The sequence below is a fragment of the Aythya ferina genome (assembly GCF_964211825.1).
Source record: "Aythya ferina genome assembly, chromosome: 1".
Taxonomy (NCBI): Eukaryota; Metazoa; Chordata; class Aves; order Anseriformes; family Anatidae; genus Aythya; species Aythya ferina.
In genome coordinates, this window is record NC_140296.1 from 62,616,225 (window position 1) to 62,638,075 (window position 21,851).

General features: G+C 34.7%; 1 protein-coding gene across 6 annotated transcripts in view; it reads right to left on the reverse strand.

Annotated features, from left to right (window-relative positions):
- The window catches only part of MYO16 (myosin XVI), a 376,631-nt gene that overhangs the window by 176,627 nt on the left and 178,153 nt on the right, over positions 1–21,851 (reverse strand). For all 6 annotated transcript variants that reach the window (XM_084526026.1, XM_084526029.1, XM_084526030.1 and 3 more), the window contains exons 8-12: positions 20,103–20,178; positions 18,553–18,706; positions 11,717–11,867; positions 3,518–3,628; positions 1,192–1,257 (exon numbers count right to left, since the gene is read on the reverse strand). In XM_084526026.1, the coding sequence (XP_084382152.1) occupies positions 1,192–1,257; positions 3,518–3,628; positions 11,717–11,867; positions 18,553–18,706; positions 20,103–20,178 (558 nt within the window). The remainder of the gene's footprint in view (positions 1–1,191; positions 1,258–3,517; positions 3,629–11,716; positions 11,868–18,552; positions 18,707–20,102; positions 20,179–21,851) is intronic.

The following is a 21,851-nucleotide window of genomic DNA, read 5'->3' on the forward strand; positions in this document are numbered from 1 at the left end:
TACTGTCATCTCCAAAGTGCTGTCTGTATGTTCAGTGGTTTTGTGCTACTACAGTAGTCAGTGTATTTCAGTGTAAAAATGCAGAATGCATTAATATTATCATCTAACAATTGTATCAAACGAAGCAGCATATATCAGTGCTCATTAATTCATGGCTCTCTATGTCATCTCAGAGAGAAAAAATGCTTACAAAATTATTTGTTTTAGTAAAAGTCTGCTGGAACTAAGAGTGGGAGGATAGCGTAGCATGAAAAAATCCCAAGTTATGAAAAATGATTACAAATCTAAGAAATTTTGAAATGTTGTTATTGAACAATATACATGGTCATCTTTTCATTCCTTCATCATGGATCTTTCATTTTTTTCCACATATACTCTATTTCTAAAATGACTGAGGATGATGCAAATATAGAATCATCTGAATTTACATTATTTGCACCAATCTACAAAGACTACTCAATTTAGTACCAGTGTCTAGGTACTGAAATGATAAGCCCTAACTATCAGCCCTAACTAGTCTGCCTCATAAGGGAAAGATTATAAAGATAAGGGTACTAATAAAGAAACACCTGAAGCACTTTTTAAGGTGCCTTGTGGATATGATTGGACACTCATGGACTCCCGTTTGCTCATATGCTGCCTACACCCAACACAGGCCAGCTCTGTGCAACAACTGCCCCAGTGCAGTGCTAAGCTCATGTCAAGCACTTTGCACTCCTTGTCTGTGGTGTCTGAACTGAATGGCCCGGTGTGGAGCACAGACAGCAAGTTTGAGCCTTTCAGCACCTCTCAAGGTTGTTATCTTCATAATTGCATTTTCAGCAAGGTGTGAACCAAACAATCACTGCATAAAGCATGTTTGTCTCTTCTTCCAAGTCTAGCAATGGCAGAAGCCACCAAAGTCATGTTATACAGCTGGAACTACTTTTAAACAATTGAAAGTGCTACTCCTCATAAAACACTTGGCAAGGTGACTATTTTAGGTGACTAATAGGACATAGAAAGCAAAAACAGTGGCATCATGGAAGAAATTGAGTTTTTTCTTTTTTCTTTTTTTTTTTTTTTTTTAATTAAGATGTTCCCAACATAAGAAAGGACATTTATTTTAATAAATTACAGTGGTCTGCCAAATTAACTATGAATCCTCTGAAAAAGAACCATACTGTAACATTTTAAAGACAGAATACTTACCATGGTGGAATAAATAGGAAGTTCCTTAAATGGGTTAACAAGCAACAATATATCACCAATGTAGGTCTGGTAGAAGAAAGAAAGACAGACAGACAGACAGACATATAATTTATATATTTGCTTTAGTAAGAAATAAATTAAGTCTTTAAGGATGCTAGTGGTTTTCTTCTGAAAAAAACTTTTGGCAAAGCATCTTAAATCTGGCTATCAACACATTAAATATATTAAATATAATTCAAGAACTCTGAGCTTTTAACTTCGTAAATTTAAATTGAGACCTAAATTTACAATTCAGATAGCATTAATTATTCTTTTTGTAATAAAATAGTTCTTTATAATGGAAAATTATGCACAGAAGAATTGCACTGCATATATTATTGTTATATTATTTGAAAGTTACTTTGTAACTCACCATTTGTTAAACTACAGAAATGTAACATACCTAACACATAAACAAGTTCCTCAAGCAATTGTTATGGGTTACATGACAGAATTTAGAAATGGTATATTCATTACATAGAACTGATACATTAAAATATGTTTCTTGTGGGATAAGACCAAGCAACTAATACATATATAACTATTTCTATGTGTGTATGTATGCACATAAAAAATAGCAAACCTTCCACTGATTGTAAAGCTGCCAAGATTTTACTATTTCATTTTTAAACACTCGTTTTGAAAGAAATATTTAAGTATAAGGTTGTAGGTCACCCTTGGTGCTATAATTCTCACTCCACATAAGTAGCTGCTACTGTATCACACTCTAGGAATGTGAAAATTCCAGACCTCTGTCTGACAGCAAATCATGCGAACAGTCTCAATCATGCTGCCTTTTTCAAAATGAGATATTTTGATCTGGGGAGGAGAAAAATATTCCCTTCTGTAGCAAATGTACTTTTTTTCCTTCTGAAGTGGAATGGCTTTTTTCCTCACTGTCCCTAGACTTGGCTTCACTGTGGGTTTTTATTGTGGAATGGAACATTATTACCATTATTACACATCAGGAAACACAAAATAAGTAGTCTTCCATACTAAGGAGGATTTTGATTTAGAATTGAGTCCAAGGACTTTTCCTTCTAAGGCTGAGAACCAAATCACTCAAGGATCCAAGTCAGCATTGATGCTGACAACCTACTTAAGTACAATGTCTGCCTTTGAGCAGAATATTAGTCACCACTGTCTATAAATTTCCATTAAGCTAAGGAGAATGCCACAGTAGGTTATGAGATCCTCTTAGGTAAAATCTTCAGTATTTTAAAGTAAAAGAAGTACTTCTCTTCCCTTTGATAAGTATCTGTGGATCTTCCTTAATTCAACTAAAGTTACCTGTATTTCACATCCTTGAAAGTGAGATAAAGAAAAATAAATATTCATACTAAAATGGGATTTGATCCATGCTTCTATAAACCAGATTTTTTATTATCATGGAATACTGTAACACTTAGGATTGCAGTGCCCTTAATTTCAAAGGTATTGGCTGCAACTTGTTACATGTGACATTCCAGTTCCCTGTTGTGGTCTAAAAAGTGTAATCAGCTTGTATGTTTAAAAACAATTGCCATGTTTCACATTGACATGGCACTCAACCGTTCAATACATGAGAAGTAAGTTATGAGTAACATATGAACAGGGATAGCATAATTTTCAAGTGCAGATTTTTATCCACAGAAATGCACCTAACAAGATGCTTCCAATGTGTAATATGGCAAAATCAAGAAAACCTGTTTTACAGAAATCTTCTTATAATTTTTGCTTGATATCTAGATGATAGAGAACATATAGAATGATTTCTGTAATACAAGAAAAGATCATGAATAATGAAATCTCCCACAATCATTTGTAAGCTTTTTAAATCTAAATTGCTTTTGAATTTCCAGTAATCATATGTTCTATTATATTTAAGTGAACATAATGTTAAAGGTGGAAGGATCTTGTGCTTGGCAGGGGGGGTTGGACTAGATGATCTTCAGAAGTCCCTTCCAACCTTGGCCATTCTGGGACTCTGGGATCTTTCAGTAGTTTAAGAGGGGAAGATTACACACAACCATCAATTTTTATCAACACACTTACTCTGTGAAATAAACATACATAGGTTTTATCCAAGCCTACTTGAAGTGTTATTTCATGTTTTATTCATGATTTTATTCTCCTATATAAACTGAGAACTTGCAGGGCTTACACACATATATGTCCTCACCCATCTAAATATTAGTCATGAGTACTGGTCAGGTTACTGTCTAGTAGTTACAAAAGTAATCCTATTCTTTTACTCTTATTTGCTCTTTTTTGAAGCCTTACTGTTGATAGGTGAATAGTAACTCACATATATCTGATTATTATTGAAACGCTTCTGAATCTCATAAAGTAGACTGCTGTCTGTCAGCTCACTCAGAGAAGCCAGGTCATCATTTGGAGCTGGAGGCATTAGCTTGATCTAGAAAACACAAGTTACACAGAGAAATAAAGTAAACTTCCCAACCAGTCATTCTGTACTGTAATGTTTTAACCTGAAATATAGGCTTAGATCACTAGAATTTATGTAAAATGCATTAGGAAACTGGAGGGTTGTCACTCCTCCCATACAATTGCACAATCTTAAGCAAGAGAAGCACATCAAAAACAATTAGCAATGTTAAGGTGTGTAGCTGTGTGAGTTTGATGGGCTCTTAAGAACATAGCCCCCTATTAGAGTGTCATTTGCTATTCCTGAACCCATAAATATTCCCAGCTCAAGTGCAATTCTCAAGCTCACTTCATTAAATGTTTACGGCAGACAAAATCAAGACTATAATAGTTAGTGTACTTGTAAACTATTTATTGCCTAATATTTAACAAAGCTTTCACGTTACTCTTCATCATAAAGGATTGAAAATTCTATTAGATTTTTTTCCTGCAGAATAGAAGGAAGTTAATAAGAAGTGGGAATTGTGTTGTCAAGGAGACCAGAAGAGATTCAGAAACTGCTACTGTAGCGAAAACTGGTGATTTAAATGAGCCTAGTATTTCTCAGACTTAGGAGGAACAATATAAGCTCTGCAAGGCAAAGTGAAAAATAAGGAAACAAACAAACAAACAAAAAATCAAACAACAGAACTGGAAAAAGACGGAATAAAAGAGCCAGTGACACAGAGAAATGTGATTAAAGACAAAATAGCATTGATGCATCAAGCACAGTGCTTATAAATTATGATCTACATTTAAAATGTAGGTTAATTCATTTTTTATGGCAGCAGTAAAAAAATATTTTTCCATAACAACAGATTACCTAGAAGCAGAAAATCCTCATGTGAATTATAGTAGAATGATTGTATTTGTTTGCTCTGAGTTTAAAATACTCTGCGGTGTCTATTTTGAGTATGCATAAAGAAAATGAAACAACTTTGTTCAGCAGCAGCAAGATGTCTGGAAGGTTTTGGAGGGAACATGGAGGATATTTCTGGCAAGGAGAAGACCCCAATGACCACGGATGCTGGTGTTTAATAGCAGGGATCTGATCCCAAACTACTGAGTTTCCGTTGTTTTCATAGGCTCAAGGTCTAGTCCAGAAATCATGACGATCTGGGTTTTCTTCCTACATTTGTCCAGGCTGCACAGTTTGATATTGCAGAAGAATTTCATCTTAATGAAATAAGACTAACAATCTCAATTTGTCTTCATGTTCCAAGATTCCTGAAACATACATACAAACACTCCTTTCACATGCCACCTTTTTCAGGTGACCATATGCAAACACCAGGGAGTTTGTAGCCATAAACAAGAAGAATGAAACAGATGTAATTTTGCATCTTCTTTAAATCATAGATCTTCGGCCCAATCAAAATTATTCTCCTAACAATAGCAGTATTGAATATCAGTATCAAAATATTCACCAAACAGGGATAAAATTGCTTACTCTTCTGTTTTATCAAGAAGCAAATGATCACAACCACAGAACTACTAGCCTTTATGATTCAAAACAAAATCTTGTTGTTTTTTCCTTTCACATATTTCAGCTTTACTGAAATCCATATGCTGGTATGGTATAAATTAAGTTACAAAACCTTGAAGGCTCCTTTAGTCTATAGAGAAATACAAGTACAATTTGTAGAATATCAACTTCACACTTCATTTAGCACTACACAATGACTACTCATAACAGCATGAGAAAAAACAAGAGACACTTCTTTTTATCAGTATTTTTTACATGCCTGACTCATGGCATGCTGCTCTTTTCTTAGAATCCTAGCTTTAAGGCCTTACTAATCCTAAATAAATTTGGTGAATTAAGCAGTTGCTTACAGCCCAAATCATCTGTCAATACTACACTTGGTACAGCTCAGTTCACTCTTTCCTTCATCTGACTCCAGAACTGAATAATGAGGCACCAGCTTAATCATACAATCTAAAGAAACTGCAAAATGTAGCTAAAGTAACTCTAAGGAATCACGCACAGTATATGTGAAGCCATGGTTCATCACAGATGAAACATATCTGTAGCAGGAGTTGTAAGCTCACAGCTTCTGTTGCCCCATAATTTATGGAGCACCTTTTATTTGTGGAGAGCACACTTTTACTCTTTTCTCGACCTCAAGTGCTATGGCTACCACTGCATTTGTGTTTCTTGTATTAGCTCTATGCTGAAGATATTCAAAATAATACCGGGGCCTCTGGCAAACTTCTATTTTGGGACTGATACAGTGCCTGGAAAAAGGTGGGAACCTCCGCTCTCATCTTTAAATATTTCCTTACTATTCCTCTAAAGACAAATACACTCAGTAGAAAATACTGCCTAAAGCAAGTGTATTAGGTAACAGGCAAACTCCTCACAGAAAGCTGTCTCCTGTCTTTATCAGCTCTACAAACAGGCAATAAATGATGACTACTAAACCTCATATGCATGTAACAGCATGAATATTAACAAAAGCTTTTTCACTGTTTTTCCATTCATACACTAAAACATGGAAGGCAGACGTCTAATCTGCATCCTATCTGCAACAGATGTGGAACTAGACAAAGTAGCAAACTGTAAAAAATGTAAGGAAAATGTACCTTGTAACAGTAGCTCTATGAAAGGTACAGCCTGAATAGATCAAGTGAAGGCTCCGCCCCCCCAACACTTTTAATCAATTTTAACTTTATTTCTTATATCCACAGATTTTCAGTAAAAGATTAAACAGACAGAAAAACAGTACCTCATGGGGGAAGCCCTTAAGAAGAAAAAGAAAAAAAAAAAAAGAAAACCATCTTGCTTTTGGATTCTTTTGAAAATGATCCAAATAAGCTCAAGACAAAGATTATTTAGGAGCAGAAAGATAAAAATTGTTCACCTTTTTAACCCTAACAAATATCTTGGGGCTTCTTTCTTTTCATTTGCAAAAATGCTAAGTTCTCAGTTCATACTTTCGTATGTTGGAAAACAGATACCAAAATACAAAATTTACATACTTCATAGGCTTCTATGCCTTTACCATAGTTGTAAGAGTCAGTATTAGACCAGCTGCATGCACATAGAAAGCAGCAGTGCCCAATTACACTTTTATGATGCTTTCTATTTCCTGCTTTCCCCATAAAATTGAAACTCTCATTTCATTAATCCAGAAAGCAATAAATGTACAAATGTACAAATGAGTGAGTATTTCAAGGAGTTAATTTTCTAGATTTAGCTGATGTAAGCTGTACATGTAAGATTTACTTATCCCAACATGTAAACTCTGGAGATACGTGCATATGCCAACTGAACATTTCACAATGTACCTTTTCACAGCCCTCATTTTCCTAATTCAGTCTTTTTCAGAGAATATGTACTCTGAAATGATGGAGTGCTGAGAACTATCAAAATCTTATTATGGATATTCCCAAATAGACAGGAAAAAAGGAGAAATGCTGACTTGCTTCTCAAAATATTTGTACTTTCAGGTTCAGAAAGCAGAATATGAGTTTGAACAAGCCAGACATAAACAGTTAGGGACTGCAGGTTGCCTGCTACATTGCCTTCTACATTAGTCTGTGTCTTTCTGACTGCTTATTCTGTAGGTATATTCCTCATCCCACTAAAGTGAATGTAGATTTTTCTGTCACATAAAAGATACCATTTCTTCCTTTTTTTTATTATTTTTATTTATTTAATTATTTAATTTTCATGGCAGTTGGATGGCAGGCTCGCCATACAGCAGATGAAAGACAGAAGCCTGCAGCCTCCTTCCCTTACCAGGGTGTTCACCTGGCTTGCAGCATCAAAATGGGCACAGGTCTTTACTATGTTCCCTTGTGCCCTATCAAGACTGTGCCATGAAATAAGTTTCTCTTAATTGACTTTCCGAAGCTCTCATTCCATATAAAGATGAAATCTACACTAGGCTATAAATAAATGTCTTTATTTCTAAACAAAAAGGCAGTTGGATTAGAGTATTGGCCTGTGGTTGTCCATATTTTCTGCAAAGCTAATAAACTTCTTTGTATATTCTGGGCCCAGATAGAACTCATGCATATGAGTACCATTCAGGTACCTGGGCACCATTCAGGTATCCCATCAATGGTCATTTCCAATAGGCAATTTGGACACAAACCCATCTTTTAAGGGAGAAAATAGTTTTGTTTTAAGGATGATGGATGTTCACAGGGCCACCCCACATAGCCCTAGGCTAGAGAACAGGCTCTTGCTTGTTTTATTTCATAATATACATATAGCCAAAGATGCTGATTCCATAGATTGATGGAATCAATCTATATAAAGTGCTCAGTTAATGTAAGTGCTCAGTTAAACTCCTGGATGCACAAGTAAGGGAACCCAAGTCTTTCACCATCAACATATTATTCTAAAATGTACAAATAAAAAGTTTAGAGTTTGGTGGTTCAATATTTTGTAACAGAGCCTTTGCACTAAAACTCACAGCTCAATGAGCAAGAAAATCACATAGAAACTGTAAACTGGAGTACTAGAAAGAGAAGAAATTCAAAACATATTAAATTCACAAATGATTGGACCTGGCCATAAACAGTATTTACATTATTAATAACCTATTTGTGGATGTCTACAAATTCTATTCCTATCATCTACTTTTTTAGCATACAGATGAGTTTTCTCTATTTATTCACCTTGATGTATTTATCATAAGTATTACATAATGCATATTTTACAAGACAGGAATAAAAGAAAATCAGTTATAAATACATCATTAAGTTCTAAGACAACTATGCTTTATGAAGTTATTAGTTTTGTGATTATTGTAACGTTAAAAACAAAGATCCCTATTCACTCCTTTAACTTACATTCACATAACAATATTCACTGTCTGCGCAGATAATGGTCTCTAATTATTTTTATTTTTTTAATTACTTACGTCACTAAACTAAGTATGCATTGTAGGTTGTACATGTAATAATATGATATACACAGTTGGCCCTTGTGTATGTGGCAAGTGATACTAGAACAACAAGAAGGGCACCTGAGGATACTCTGTCACATGTTTCATATGGCCTAAAATATGTAAACAAGAATTATAAGCCAAAGATAAAACACTTAAAAAGACCTAATTAAAAATATATATATATTTATTTGTAGAATGAAAATGAAGCACATAATTTAATTTTAGGCCAATCAAAAGAGCATCCTTCCAGCTGAGAGGAAACAAAATTGCCAGCTATGCTAAAATTCTGGAAATTATTCATATTGCTTTCTTTGTTTGGTATCACAGACCTTGAAATTACATATGATCAAAGAACAGCTTTTACCTAGAAAAAAAGCAAAAGCTAACACAAGCCAAGAGAGACCCAAAATGCTTTATCAGTGTAGTCATTTGACAGCCATCTCCTATACTTCATGCAACAAAAATCTTGCTTCATGAGAAACAATATTTTGTTAAGGTTCTTTTACATTATTTTTGCAATTAAAAAAAAAAAAAAAAAAAAAAAAGGTACATATAAATTTGAGCTGTTAAGTTTTCTCAAAACCAAAAAATTACAAGCTTCTCTATTAAAAATGCATGTTTCAGGTGTAATAAGATTATTTTTTTTCTCTGATCCTCCAGTAAAGGCCTAATCTGCATGCCATATTGCCTAAGAATGTATGATACTACTGACACACAGCATAGGAAATATCATGCTGATCTATTTCAATAATATATGAACATAAAATCCAGGCAATGACTCCACATACCCTACTGAAAAATTAAACAGAACATGATTACTTTGAATGTAGTTGAGAAACTGGTAAGAATAAAAGATAGCAAAACTCATTAAAATTAGTATACCTAGGAGGCAGGGGTAGGGAGAAGGGGTTATTCAAAGCTTTTCTTTGGTATCAGCACTAAATAAAAAATGTAATATCCAAGTTGAGCAAAAAAGAATAAAAATTAAATGAGATACTTGGAAACACCAACTCTAAAAATTCAGATCTATATATTATATATATATATAATATATATATATACATACACACATATCATAGCCTTATTGGTTATGATATGTATCTACCTACAGTTCATAAAGCATGCCAAGTAATACAGAATAAAACCAGGTTTTGTAAACAGGTTTACAAAAAAGCTGCTGCTACACTAAAAAAAAAAAAAAAAAAAAAAAAAAGTTCAAAAAGTTCAAAGTACACAGAAATTTTGGTCTTGATTGCTTTTTTTTTTTTTGACTATGGCAGTTTTTGCTGCCTCCATTTTTATGGCCAGAAGTCAGCTTGTGATAAATAGCTCCTTATTCTATTCCAGAATGGAAGAAAGAAAGCACTGCTCATAGTAAGCAGTATGATTAAATAACTGCAAGCCAAATGTTCTGTTAAAAAAAAAAAAAAAGACTTCCAATAAATTACAATAATAATAAATATATATATATATCAAGAACATGCTGAAACAAGAAATATCTGTGATGGAAAGTCCAGTTTCCAGGCTGACAATCATGTCTCTTCAAAAAAGAAAAAGAAAAAAGCTCATATCCTTGTTTTGACAAAACATTCAATTAATGTTTGAAGATCTGTCCTGAGACCCTGAAGTGACTTTGGAACATCATGGTGGAGGGGTAAACTACCAGAGTGAAGACCTCTGGTTGCTCTTCCTGTCCCAGAAGATCAGCTGCTCCTCTTACCAGCTTCTCCATATATTTTACTGCACAGACTATAAAGCAAAAGTCTAGCCTAGAGATAAAGAAAACTCAAATAACTTTAGAGAGATGTTCACCAAAATAGAATCAAGCAGAAGGAAGTATGTATGTTCTTGTCCACACTTCAGAACATACAGAAGCAAGCGATAGTTTCAGCAAGACCCAGTTAAACAATTACCACTCTTTCCTTACAGGGATAAGAGGGGTTCCTCCTAATGCAGTTGCAAGCATTTAATTTTCATACAGGCATTGCTTCTCTTTTGAATTGATTGCGTTTTCATCACCTAAGTGCACAGTCAGCAAGGCCAGAATTTGGATGAAATGAAAACAAGATGTAAGCCAAGTGCAAAACATTTTGTGGTATCTTCTGATGGAAGTGACTGAATAGGGAACTGCATGCTCTATGGGATTCCAAAGCCGAGCACTTTCAGAGGCAGATTAATATGACTGACACATGAACTCACTGATTGATCTCATATGATTAACACAACATTCCTCTGAAACATATTCAACAAGTATGCATGCTTCTGCCAAGACAGGCATGCACGTTTTGTTTGTTGTTTTTTTTTTTTGAACTGAACATGGTTTAAATGAAATCAGCATTTTGCTCCTTTGTTATGTCTCAAAGTCATAATGAGTGATTTTAAAAGAGGATTCTCCCTCCCAATTCTAAGTAGATTTTTTCTCGAATTGCTAAATGCTTCTGGAATATATGTTTCCCAAACACATATAACAAAAAAGTAAAGTCTTTGTATTCTCCCCCCCTCCAACTCTCCCCCCACCCCAAAAAAAAAAAAAAAAAAAAAAAAAAAAAAGGCAATACTTGTATCAGGACATGCCAGATTTACAAGCAACAGGTAATTGCCTCCTTTTCTACCCACCCACCCTATGCACTGAATGAGACTGTGATCCTTTGGAGAAAACTGTAAAAGGTACCTAAATAATCAGTGCCTATATTCTAATGCATTAGCACATGAAAGGGATTTAAAACTGCAGCTGTAAATCTGGCAATTCCTATCCTTGAATTAGAGTCACTTATTTTGCAACTTAATATTCCCTAGACATTCCTTTTCGTTTTTGCACTCTCCCAGGTTGTGTTTCTTTCTGTTGTAAACCCAAACTGGAGCCTAGAGCACACTTTGGGCAACACTAAGAGTTTTCCACAGTGAACCATCAATAAATAGAGCCTGAGCAGCTTGGAGCCCTCTGATAGCCACAGACCCCAACCTGTCTCCAGGAGCTGGTCCCTTTGCAGAGAGGGAGCTCTTTGCAGGGCCAGACTGTGATCACAGGGAGCGATTGAGAAGACAAGGCTCCACAGTGCATATCACATTGCTTTGTGATGAGGTGAAAAAAAAACTACCACCTTCTTTGGCTTCATTAACTTTGCAATTTCCAGGCCTAAGCACTAAAAACATTTCAGGAATTTGCATGCTATTACCTGTTCAAGTTTGGCTGTACTGTTCACCGTGACGTTTTCAGATGCACTGTCTTGAGATTGCTGCTTACATAAACCTTTAGCTGCATCTTTAAACATGGTGTCTTTCTCCAGCAAACTGTCTTGCTTGGCAATCGGTAAAGCCAGGGGATTGCTACAAAGAGAATCAATAAAGCAATTAGACTCCTGCTGAAGATGTCAGACAAACAAAAGATTGCCCAATGTGGATGGCACAAACACAGAGCTAAGGTGCAATTCAGGGCTGAGGCACTGGTTCTGGTCCAAGTACAGAAACTGGTATAATATAAAAATAAAGTGTTCACCTGGGTTGGTCTGTTCCCAAAGATGTAGAGCAAAACACTTTGATTTAAAATTCACCTTTATGCATATCCCTTCTGAATCAGAATGAAGCAAGCCAAACAGAATATGCATGAGCCTGTACTTGACAGTGCTAGGCTGGCAAATCAATAGGCAATTTGAAAACTGAATTTTAAATGCACAATTAATGTACACAATACCGTTTTGAAAAGTAATATATTATAAAATAGTCCAATACAGATATTACCATTACAGTTAATAAAACTAAAATCCAACAATTAGCTTGCCTTTTTTTTTTTTTTTTTTTTCAAATCAGACAATACCCTGGCTTTTATGACTAAAAGCTGCTTTGAATTTGTGGTATCCAAAAAATAAAAAAAAAAAAGAAAGAAAAAAGGAAAAAAAAAAAAAAGCAAACAGCAGACTCTCGAAATCACTGCCACTATATACAATACTTTTTATTCACACATAAGAGTAAACGTATTTTTACATGCATGGAGATATTTTCCTTACTGACACATCAGACTTCTGAAAAACAACAATGCCAAAAATTTTAGTTGATTTTGGCTGTGTTGTACATCCAGAAGAATTAACAAGGAATCAGTCCCAGGAGGTGAGAACACAAACAACTTAAAAAATAATTGTCTGGCCTCTGACAGTGCAAATAAGACAATGTCATGGAGTATACGGCAACTCTTTGCCAAAATATGTGCATAATTTCTTTGAAAGGAGATATGGACTCAATGTGGGAATAGGGCATTCCGCTATGGGATAAAGCCCAGATGTCAAACTTCGTTAAGAAAAAATCTAATTTTCTTCTCAGTTATTTGAGTTTGACCACTTGTTATAACAAAAACAGGATTATATATATAGCTTACTTAAACAAATAGAAGCAAGAACCATAGCTAACATAGATTTCTATTCAGGTTAAGAACTACTGTTGAAAACAGAACTGAAACACAAACACTATTTTATAAAGGTGCGGTCCAAAATAGAAGCAGCAAAAGGCCCCTACTAAGCCCCCACTATTCACTGGAATATCGGTGTCAAAGTAGCTTCCCATTGGAAAAAAGAACATGAAAAAAAATCTATTTTGATGGAACCCTCAGTCTGCAAAAATTAAAAGAATTAATTTCAACATTTTGCAATGGAATACAAATACCTTAAATGTGGGAGACAGAGGGATTTGGCCAACCTCTTTTCAGTGGTATGCAGGGACAGGACAAGGGGCAATGGCCAGAAAACAGAGCACAGGAAGTTCTAATCCAACATGTGAAAGAACTTCTTCACAGTGAGGGTGACAGAGCACTGGAACAAGCTGCCCAGGGAGGTTGTGGAGTCTCCTTCTCTGGAGATATTCAAGGCCCATCTGGATGCCTACCTATGCAACCTGCTCTAGGTAACCTGTTTTGGCAGGGGGGGTGGACCCAATGATCTCTTGAGGTCTCTTCTATCCCCTACAATTCTGTGATTCTCTGATTCTGTGATGCATGATTTCTTTTCTAATTATATTCTGTTTCATATATTTTGATGTAAAATGCCTAGAAGAACACCAGTGAAAATAAAATTTTCTGTTTACTGCTATGATTGACGTAAGATTTATTTACCAAATGTGACATGGACAAAAGATCAAAGAGCCAAATGTATATATTTTTTTTATTTGCCTTTTGCCTTGACTTGAACTGTAGAACAGAAAAACCGTTATCCAACTCTATTTACGAATGTTGACAATATTCACATGTCAGAGAATAAGAGACATCAGTGATTGGACAGTAAAAGAAATAGCTGACATCCACAAGCAGAAATGACTAATCCACATTTTACCCAGACTCAGAATTTAGCAAAACCCAAATTTTCTTTTTGAGTGTATTTTGCCATTGTCCCAAATTTCTCAAATTCCTTTGGACTCAACTATCTTAAAATTAGATCATAAAGAGGAGAAGAAATTAAAGCATAAGCCAAATAAATGAAAATATTACAAAAACTACATGCTGTCACTTAAAGCTTTCTATTACTCTTGTGATATTTCTTTTAAATCATGAAGATCCAGGATTTTTTTTCTTGTGAAATGTAAGCTTTTCCATTTAATCTCACCACTTTCATGCTAACTATACCACACATACTAGAAACATTGTTTTTAAAATTTATCTCTAAGCTCCTCAATTAACTTTTCAGGTGTTGCAAAAGAAACTTATGTTGTAAATAACATAATGTATTTCCTCATATACCTTTTTGAACTTAGAAGGACAGTAATATTACAACTAAACCAGAAGCGTTCCATGTTTTGATGTAAAGAGTATCCTATAAGCTATGTGCATTTGTACATAGCACTTTAAGTGATGGAATGCAGCATATAACTCATATTACATCAAAAATCAGAATGATTATAACAGAGAAAAAGCAGATTAAAAATCACTATAAACAGTTCACCATGACTCAGGGTCAAGAAGACACTGTGAAGAATAAAACAAATTGAAATAGAATGTTTCCAGCAAACACTGACTTTTTAGAAAGAAAAAAATTATATGTTAATATTCAAATGTACTTATATTAATCAAAAGATGAAGTCAAACACTGCAATTGGAAATTAAACTACAGGACAATGCAAGAAATTTTATGTTAATGTAGGCAAATGGGTTAGCATGAACAGCCTTCTTCTATGATAATTAATAGATAATTAATCAATAATTAACCACAAAGGGAGACTTAAGCCAAAATGATGTCACATAATAGACAAGAAACAGAGTTATCTAGGGTAATTGTATTAGAACAAGGTAGGACTGTTACCATCGGAATATATAATGGGGAAAAGATCTTGCACATTATATGGAGGTTAGTCACTTTAATTTTTAGGTGTGTAAACCATCTTATACATAGTTAATTTGGTTGGTTGGTTTTTAGATGATCTTTAAGTTTTAAATAATTTTAAATAATCTACCATTTCCTTGTTTGTTCAAGGAAGGAAGGAAGGAAGGAAGAAAGGAAAGAAGGAAAGGAAAGAAAAGAAAGCATACAAAAAACCTGGGAATTTTATGACATGGTTTTATCATCAATATTGGAATCAATATGGAGCTTCTAACTAGGAAGAAAAATGTTATAAAAAGAATTATATTAAGACAGAGTCTGCAATGACATTTTCTTGTGCTCTTTGAACTTACAGCTTTTGTTCATGAGAACTTCTCGGTTTTGTTACTGTAATCCTTTCACTGACAACTGAGATTTTCCAAACAATTTCTAAACCAGCTAACATCTGTAAACTGCATAATCTCTGAAACTTCAGTCTAAAAACTTTTAAAAGTTTCGTAACAGAACCTTCTGAATGGATTAAACACATTAAAAGAGTGTTTGAAAACACTAGAATAAATAAAATGCAAGTTGCTTCATAAATGGTTATAAACTGACATGCTCTGTAAGAAAATGAAAAATGTAATCTTTCTGCTTTGTTGACTCAAACTAAATTTCTACAAGTACATGTACTAAACCAGAAGTACAGTGGTGATCATCACAGCTGTATCACAAACCTAAAGTCCCCTTAAACAGATACAGCCAATTTGATTTCCTGAACCATAAGCTACATCAACTGATGTATTCAGGTGCAGTTGGTTTTGCCAGTGGACCAACAGAGCATGTTCTGAATGTACTATTAGAATTAAAATTGTTTCTTTTATTGATTTTGTTTCCTGATACTCAACTTCATACTCTTTTTTTCCATTTTTTTTTCCAGTTTTTCAGGTGTTCTGTTGTGTGTTTTTTTTTTCAGTTGGCAATAAATTAAATTACCCATGCTGAGTCTGCTTTGCCTGTGATGGTAGTTAGTAAGCAAACTTCCTGTCTTTATGTCAGCCCACATGCTTCTCCTTCCTAATCTTTCTATTTTCTCCCCTGTCCCATGGAGGGGGGTGAGAGGGAGCAAGGCAGCTTGGTGATTACCTGATGGGGTAACTCACCGCAATTACCTTCCTGGTCTACCTCTCCTCAGTCACACAGACAAAAGTACTCAGTAACTCAGTAGAAGAACTATGAAAAAAGTACTTCAGTACTGAAATCAGTGCTTCACAATAACAGGTTCAGGTGGATAAACTTAATGCCTGACTAAAGGAACCCAGGTTTGCTTGATAACCTTGCATACTGCAAACATACCGACGGCTAATTTTTTTTTTTTTTTAACCAAGTAGAGACACTAATCTTCAATTAATCTATTCATAGATTTCAGAAATTGATACTGTAATTTAATCTAGAACCAGCAAAATCAGGTTTCTTGACAGAGCACATACCATTTGTAATTGTTTATCATTTTGGAGTCTTCTTTTGAACACTGTTCTCTTCTGAGAGATGGCCACAAAGAAATATGACTGAACTACAGCATTATATTAACTCTTGTTAAATTATCTCCTCAGTCTAAACATACTTCCCTGTGTCAGTAGAGTTGACAGAGATTAGAAGTAATATAGACCAAAAGCAATTGTGCAGGTTATTATTGTGCATTCATCTTTGCAGCACTAAAAATTCTGTTTGATACACACGAATAATACAGACAGATTCATCTTCATCCTAGCATATTACATGTCTGTCTGTGGGCTCTAATAGAGCTAAAAGGATGAAACTCTTCAATTTCAGCATCAGCCATTGAAAAGGTAAGAATTTGGTTGAACACAGTCATCTAAGCTGCCTCTTTCATGAACTAAGACAAATAGGCCTTCTGGAACATAATTCAGTATATCTTGAGAAGATGGCTACTGTAATTTGGAAGAATAAGCCTCTGTAATGCTTTGTTTTTCACTGTTGAACAAGCATGCTACTACAGAACTAAGATGACTAGCTTTGAAATGACACCTGATTTTCAGGTGACTATAAAGTAAGATTAATAAATATTGTTTCTAAGCAAAATGGAACTCTGCAAAAAGTGTGATGTGGATCACTCACATTTTTCCACATTTCCAGCAGTGATAGCTGGGTCACACACATGCCAAATACACCAGTTTGTTCACCTTTCAAGAGCTCACCCATGTCAGAATTGCTGGCTAGCCAGCGAGTTCACTGATACCCACTGCACTGATGGCAGGCCTGATAGCCAGTCAGTGCAAAGTTCTGGTTCAGATGGTCCCTAACCCTAAGACTGCCGAAAGTCAGGAGAATGTGCCAAAGAAGCATTACTTCAAGCTTAACATATCCTTACATTTTCTCCCCAGTAGTTAATATACTAAACCCAGCTATGTATCTTACTGTATAGCAATCATGAAGCAGAAACAATACTCTGGGTTTTCTATACATGAAATATGCAGTCTTTAGTATATGTAAGTATAGCCCATAGAATTCTAAATTTAGCAGATTAAACATTTCATAATTGCTTACTACATCCAGATTTTAATGCGTTGCAATATGCTCTGCAGACTATAAATTATAATTGTTACAAAATGCAAGCAAATATATTCTCTTTGTCTCTCTACATATATAATTTGAGAGGCTTTAATTATTTTTCCCCACATACTCTCCAGTACCAAAAAAAAACCACAATGTCTATATTTCAAAATCTTGTACAACAAACATGCTTCAACCATACAGCAGCTATATGGCAACTGCCTAATATATAAAGGAATTATCTGTACCTTTTAAAATTCTGATCAATCATAGTATATGGAAATTAGAATTTGAGAAATCAACATCTTGCACTACCACAAAACTACTCTTGATGCTTCTAACCCATTTTATACCTTTTTTCACATGAGAGTTTCCTCTTAAGATTCACATGAAAATATTAAAAGATCAAAAATTACAATTTAAGACACAAGTTGTCTCTTTGATTCAATACACTGCATAATTCTACTAAAATTCCTCTTGTATTTTAAACAGTACAAACCTAACTATAAATCTGTGACTACTTGGAGCCATATCATTTTATCCATAATAGTACGTTGTGTTTTATTGTTTGTTTTTGTTTGTTTGTTTGTTTTGTTTTTGTGTTTTTTGTTTGTTTGTTTTTTAATCAGGACTCATCCATATTTCTTTCATAGGCATTGGTAGTTTTACTACGCTGTTTCATAGGCATTGGTAGTTTTACTACGCTGTTTCCATCTACCTTAATAAAAGGATGTTTGGATCTACATTATTAACACCTAATAATTCTGCTAAAGGAATGCCCAATCATTTTACTGGCAAATGCTAGCATATTTCATTACTCATAGAATTAAGGTTGAATTAAGGTTTATAGAATTAAGGTTGATAAAAAGAGATGAGAGATACAAGCAAACAAAATGATTCAGTAAAGTTCCAAAATTAAACAGTTACTTGATCCATCAAATCACATAGAATCACAGAACAGTTGAGGTTGGAAGGGACCTGTAGAGGTGATTTTGTCCAACCTCTCTACTCAAGCAGGGACACCTACAACAGGATGACCAGGATCATGTCTAGATGGGTTTGTCTCCATGGACACACAGACAGGATTGAAAGATTGATAAATACAGTTCAAAGGATTATCTGAGTGCATGCCTCAGTGCATCCCTCTTAACAGAAACACTTACAGTTTATTGGAAAGTGCAGGCAGATCATGGATGATCTCTTCATAAGGCTCTTCTTGAGATAAAGTAGAAACAGATAAAGGGTCTTTCATTTTTTCTTCCCAAACAATTTCAGCCTTCAAAAGCATTTCCTCAATAAACTCAGAAGCTGCAATATCTAAGACATTGGAACACCAAGATATCAGACAAAGAAAACAGTACAGAAAAGCTCCTTTCAATTCAGCTTTCCAGATCAGATTAAGATTAAGCAGTTGGCTAGATAAGTATTTCGTTAAAAAGGAAAGAATTGTTCAGATATTGATCATAAAATAATACTTGAAATTGCTGGAAAAAACAAAGGTGAATAAATTAAGCATGAAATCAAGTTGTCATCTGCAAAACCTCAAAACTAGTCTGTGTAGTGAAATGAAGTATTTATTCAATAATTCATAGGACATCAGTAAAAACAACAAAACTATTCTCAAATCTGTACTTCAATGAAAATATACTGAAATAGCTTTCGAATCTTTCACATTTCTACAAACTGGATTTATGTCTTGCACATACAAAAGCACTGAAATTGGATGTGTTTGTGTGTTTGTGTTTTCAGACCAGAAATACAGTTAATTCAACTGTATTAATATTAATATTAATTAACACATACTAAAAATGTTTAGCTAGCTGTATTGTTAGGTGATCTGGGTTTAGACCATAGCCTTTTATACAAACTGGCATGTATCTAATCAGAAGCAGCTTTCCTGAATTTAAGTGTTGTGAAGTTCCCTAGGAGTAAGTATACTTGTAGCTAGCTCATTATTTGAAGTATAACTTAACTTCATTTATTATGCAAAGGAAGTTTCTTCTCCTAAAAAGAAATAATTCAATTTTCTACATTCTTGGGTTCCATTTTCATTTTACCCTAGGCCTGGAAGGTTGAACAACTACATGTTTCTTCTCTCCACCACTGCTATCTAGCATTACTGACATTAGCTCTGCCTTGATACCTGGGTTAGACCTGAAGATATGAAGTCCCTTCCAACTTAATTCAGTCTATAATTCTACTTCCTTTAGAGTTAATGCTTCAGCTCCTGTTGTTATCTGATCAAAGAAGGTGCCTTCTTCTATGGGAAACTACAGGTATTACATTTGAAATTTGGATGGTGAATTTGTGTTCATTTAGCAGCTACAGGAATTCCAGTCTATGTGTTATCATCAATTGAGAAACAGAAGGAAACTCAGTAAGAAGTCACCAAGGAAGCATAAAGGCAGCTATCACCAAGCACTGACAAACTTACAAGGAAGAAACATAACTAAAAATAACCAGAGAATGCAACAAGTAGAAGAAAATGCTATTATATGATATGACATCTTTCATGACTGTGACTAGCAGTTCTCAGCAATATACAAATATTATAGTTATAAACAGACATATATATGTATATAACTACACACTATATATAAACTATATGCATATGTATACTTACATATGTGTATGCGTTCATAACTAAGTTAGTAAAAAGGAAAAAAGTGTCACAGTATAGTGGCACACATAATACACATAGATTTTCACCTACCTGAAGGTTTTTCATTATTGCAGTTAAGAAGATTAGGATTTGCCCAGTGCATCAAAAGTAGCTTCACAAGGTGGGTCTGAAACAAGCAAAACAGAAAAACAGAAATGGCAGAAGCATGGCAGGAACAGTACTACTGTCATTCAGTGTATTTGGTCCTTCCTGCACTAGGTGAAATCATATAATAACCAAAGGCAACATCTGCAGCTCCTTCTGGAGCTACTACACATTCATATAGATCACCAGAGACAGAGTAAAATACAGTTCTATTACAATTTCATCGTATCCTCAGCACAAGTCCAACCCTGAACTCTCCCTCTATCCTTAAATGTGTAAACAAATCCAAATCAGCAAGGAAAAAAACTAACCCTCCATCACCACCTGTCATTACTGGGATCACAAATATTTCTTTATGCCTAACTAATTCACCAGCTGTGTACCATCACTGCGAAAGGGGTATGACTCACAGCCACCATGGAAGTAAATCTCTTCTCTGTCAGCAGTAGAAATTGGCACATTTATTTTATGTTTACCAAGTCAATTTAACCTACTAGTAATTGGAGCAATTACAGTATAGTAGAGTAGGGTATAGTATCATATAATGAAAAAGTCTAAAACATATTTTTCAATTCCTGCATAAATGCTGCAAGCAACTGTTTTTAGCAAGCTTTCCTATCACTCCACTGAAGTCTCAAAGGTTATTTCTCCATCAAAGACTGCAGTAATGTCTACCCTGATAAATTGGTTGGTGAGAAAAAAAGTAAGAAACTACACAAGAAGCAAAAATATATTTAGAAAGCAAAGTCAGAGATCAACTAAATGAGAGAACTGTTTGCAAATTAATTTTTTGCTAAGGAAAATAAAATGTATAATGTAAATGTAACCAACAGAGAAGGCCAGGGGAAAATGGTGCACAGGAAAGAGGATACTTTAGAGCAGAAGAGAGCTAAAAAAAAATGAGATGTAGATTGGACAGCAGGTAAGGCAACAATTTGGCACAAAACCAAATAAATGATAAATAAATAACATAACGGCTAAAAAGGAAGGAAAATATTGCAATTTAAATGTTAAATTCCATGTGGATTCAATATTTTGTAGACAATTTACTAGGAAAGACCATGATAAGGAAGAATCAGCTAAATGCAGGGGAAAAAAATCAAACCTTTAATTGCAGAAAAACATTGTTATAAATTTCTATAAAAATAAAACGATCTTGCACTCCATGGCTTTCTAATGTGGGCTTTCCATTCTGGCTGTAATAGCAGAAGATTCAGTAAAGCATGGAAGCAGGGAGGAAGCCATAACAACTTTATTTCCAAATCCAATTAGCCCAAGTTTCAACTAAGAACCCTCAACACATATATCTCTGTGTTTTTTCATTATGAAAAAAATGGAATGTGGTTAGTCATTAAACTGACTAAATCAGTGGCAGTTCCGTAATCTCATTAACAGCCATTATGAAAAGTGGTAGAGGTTGTATCAAAGGAGTTTTTTTTTAATGCACTTTTGGTTTAGTAACAACAAACAGCTTTTTGGGTTACCAAAGTTTTGGATTTATGCCACATGAAGGCCCTTACATGGTGCGATGCCAATGCTTCCTGCTGTCAAAGAAATAACTCCGGCTGGAAATCCTTGATGCACACCACCACAACTAAGGCATTCAGGTCACTGTTAAATTCAGTTACGTGCTCTTGGATATCCAGATCTGTCTGTGTTAGTTTTAACCCTATTCCCTTATCTTTTTGAAGCAGT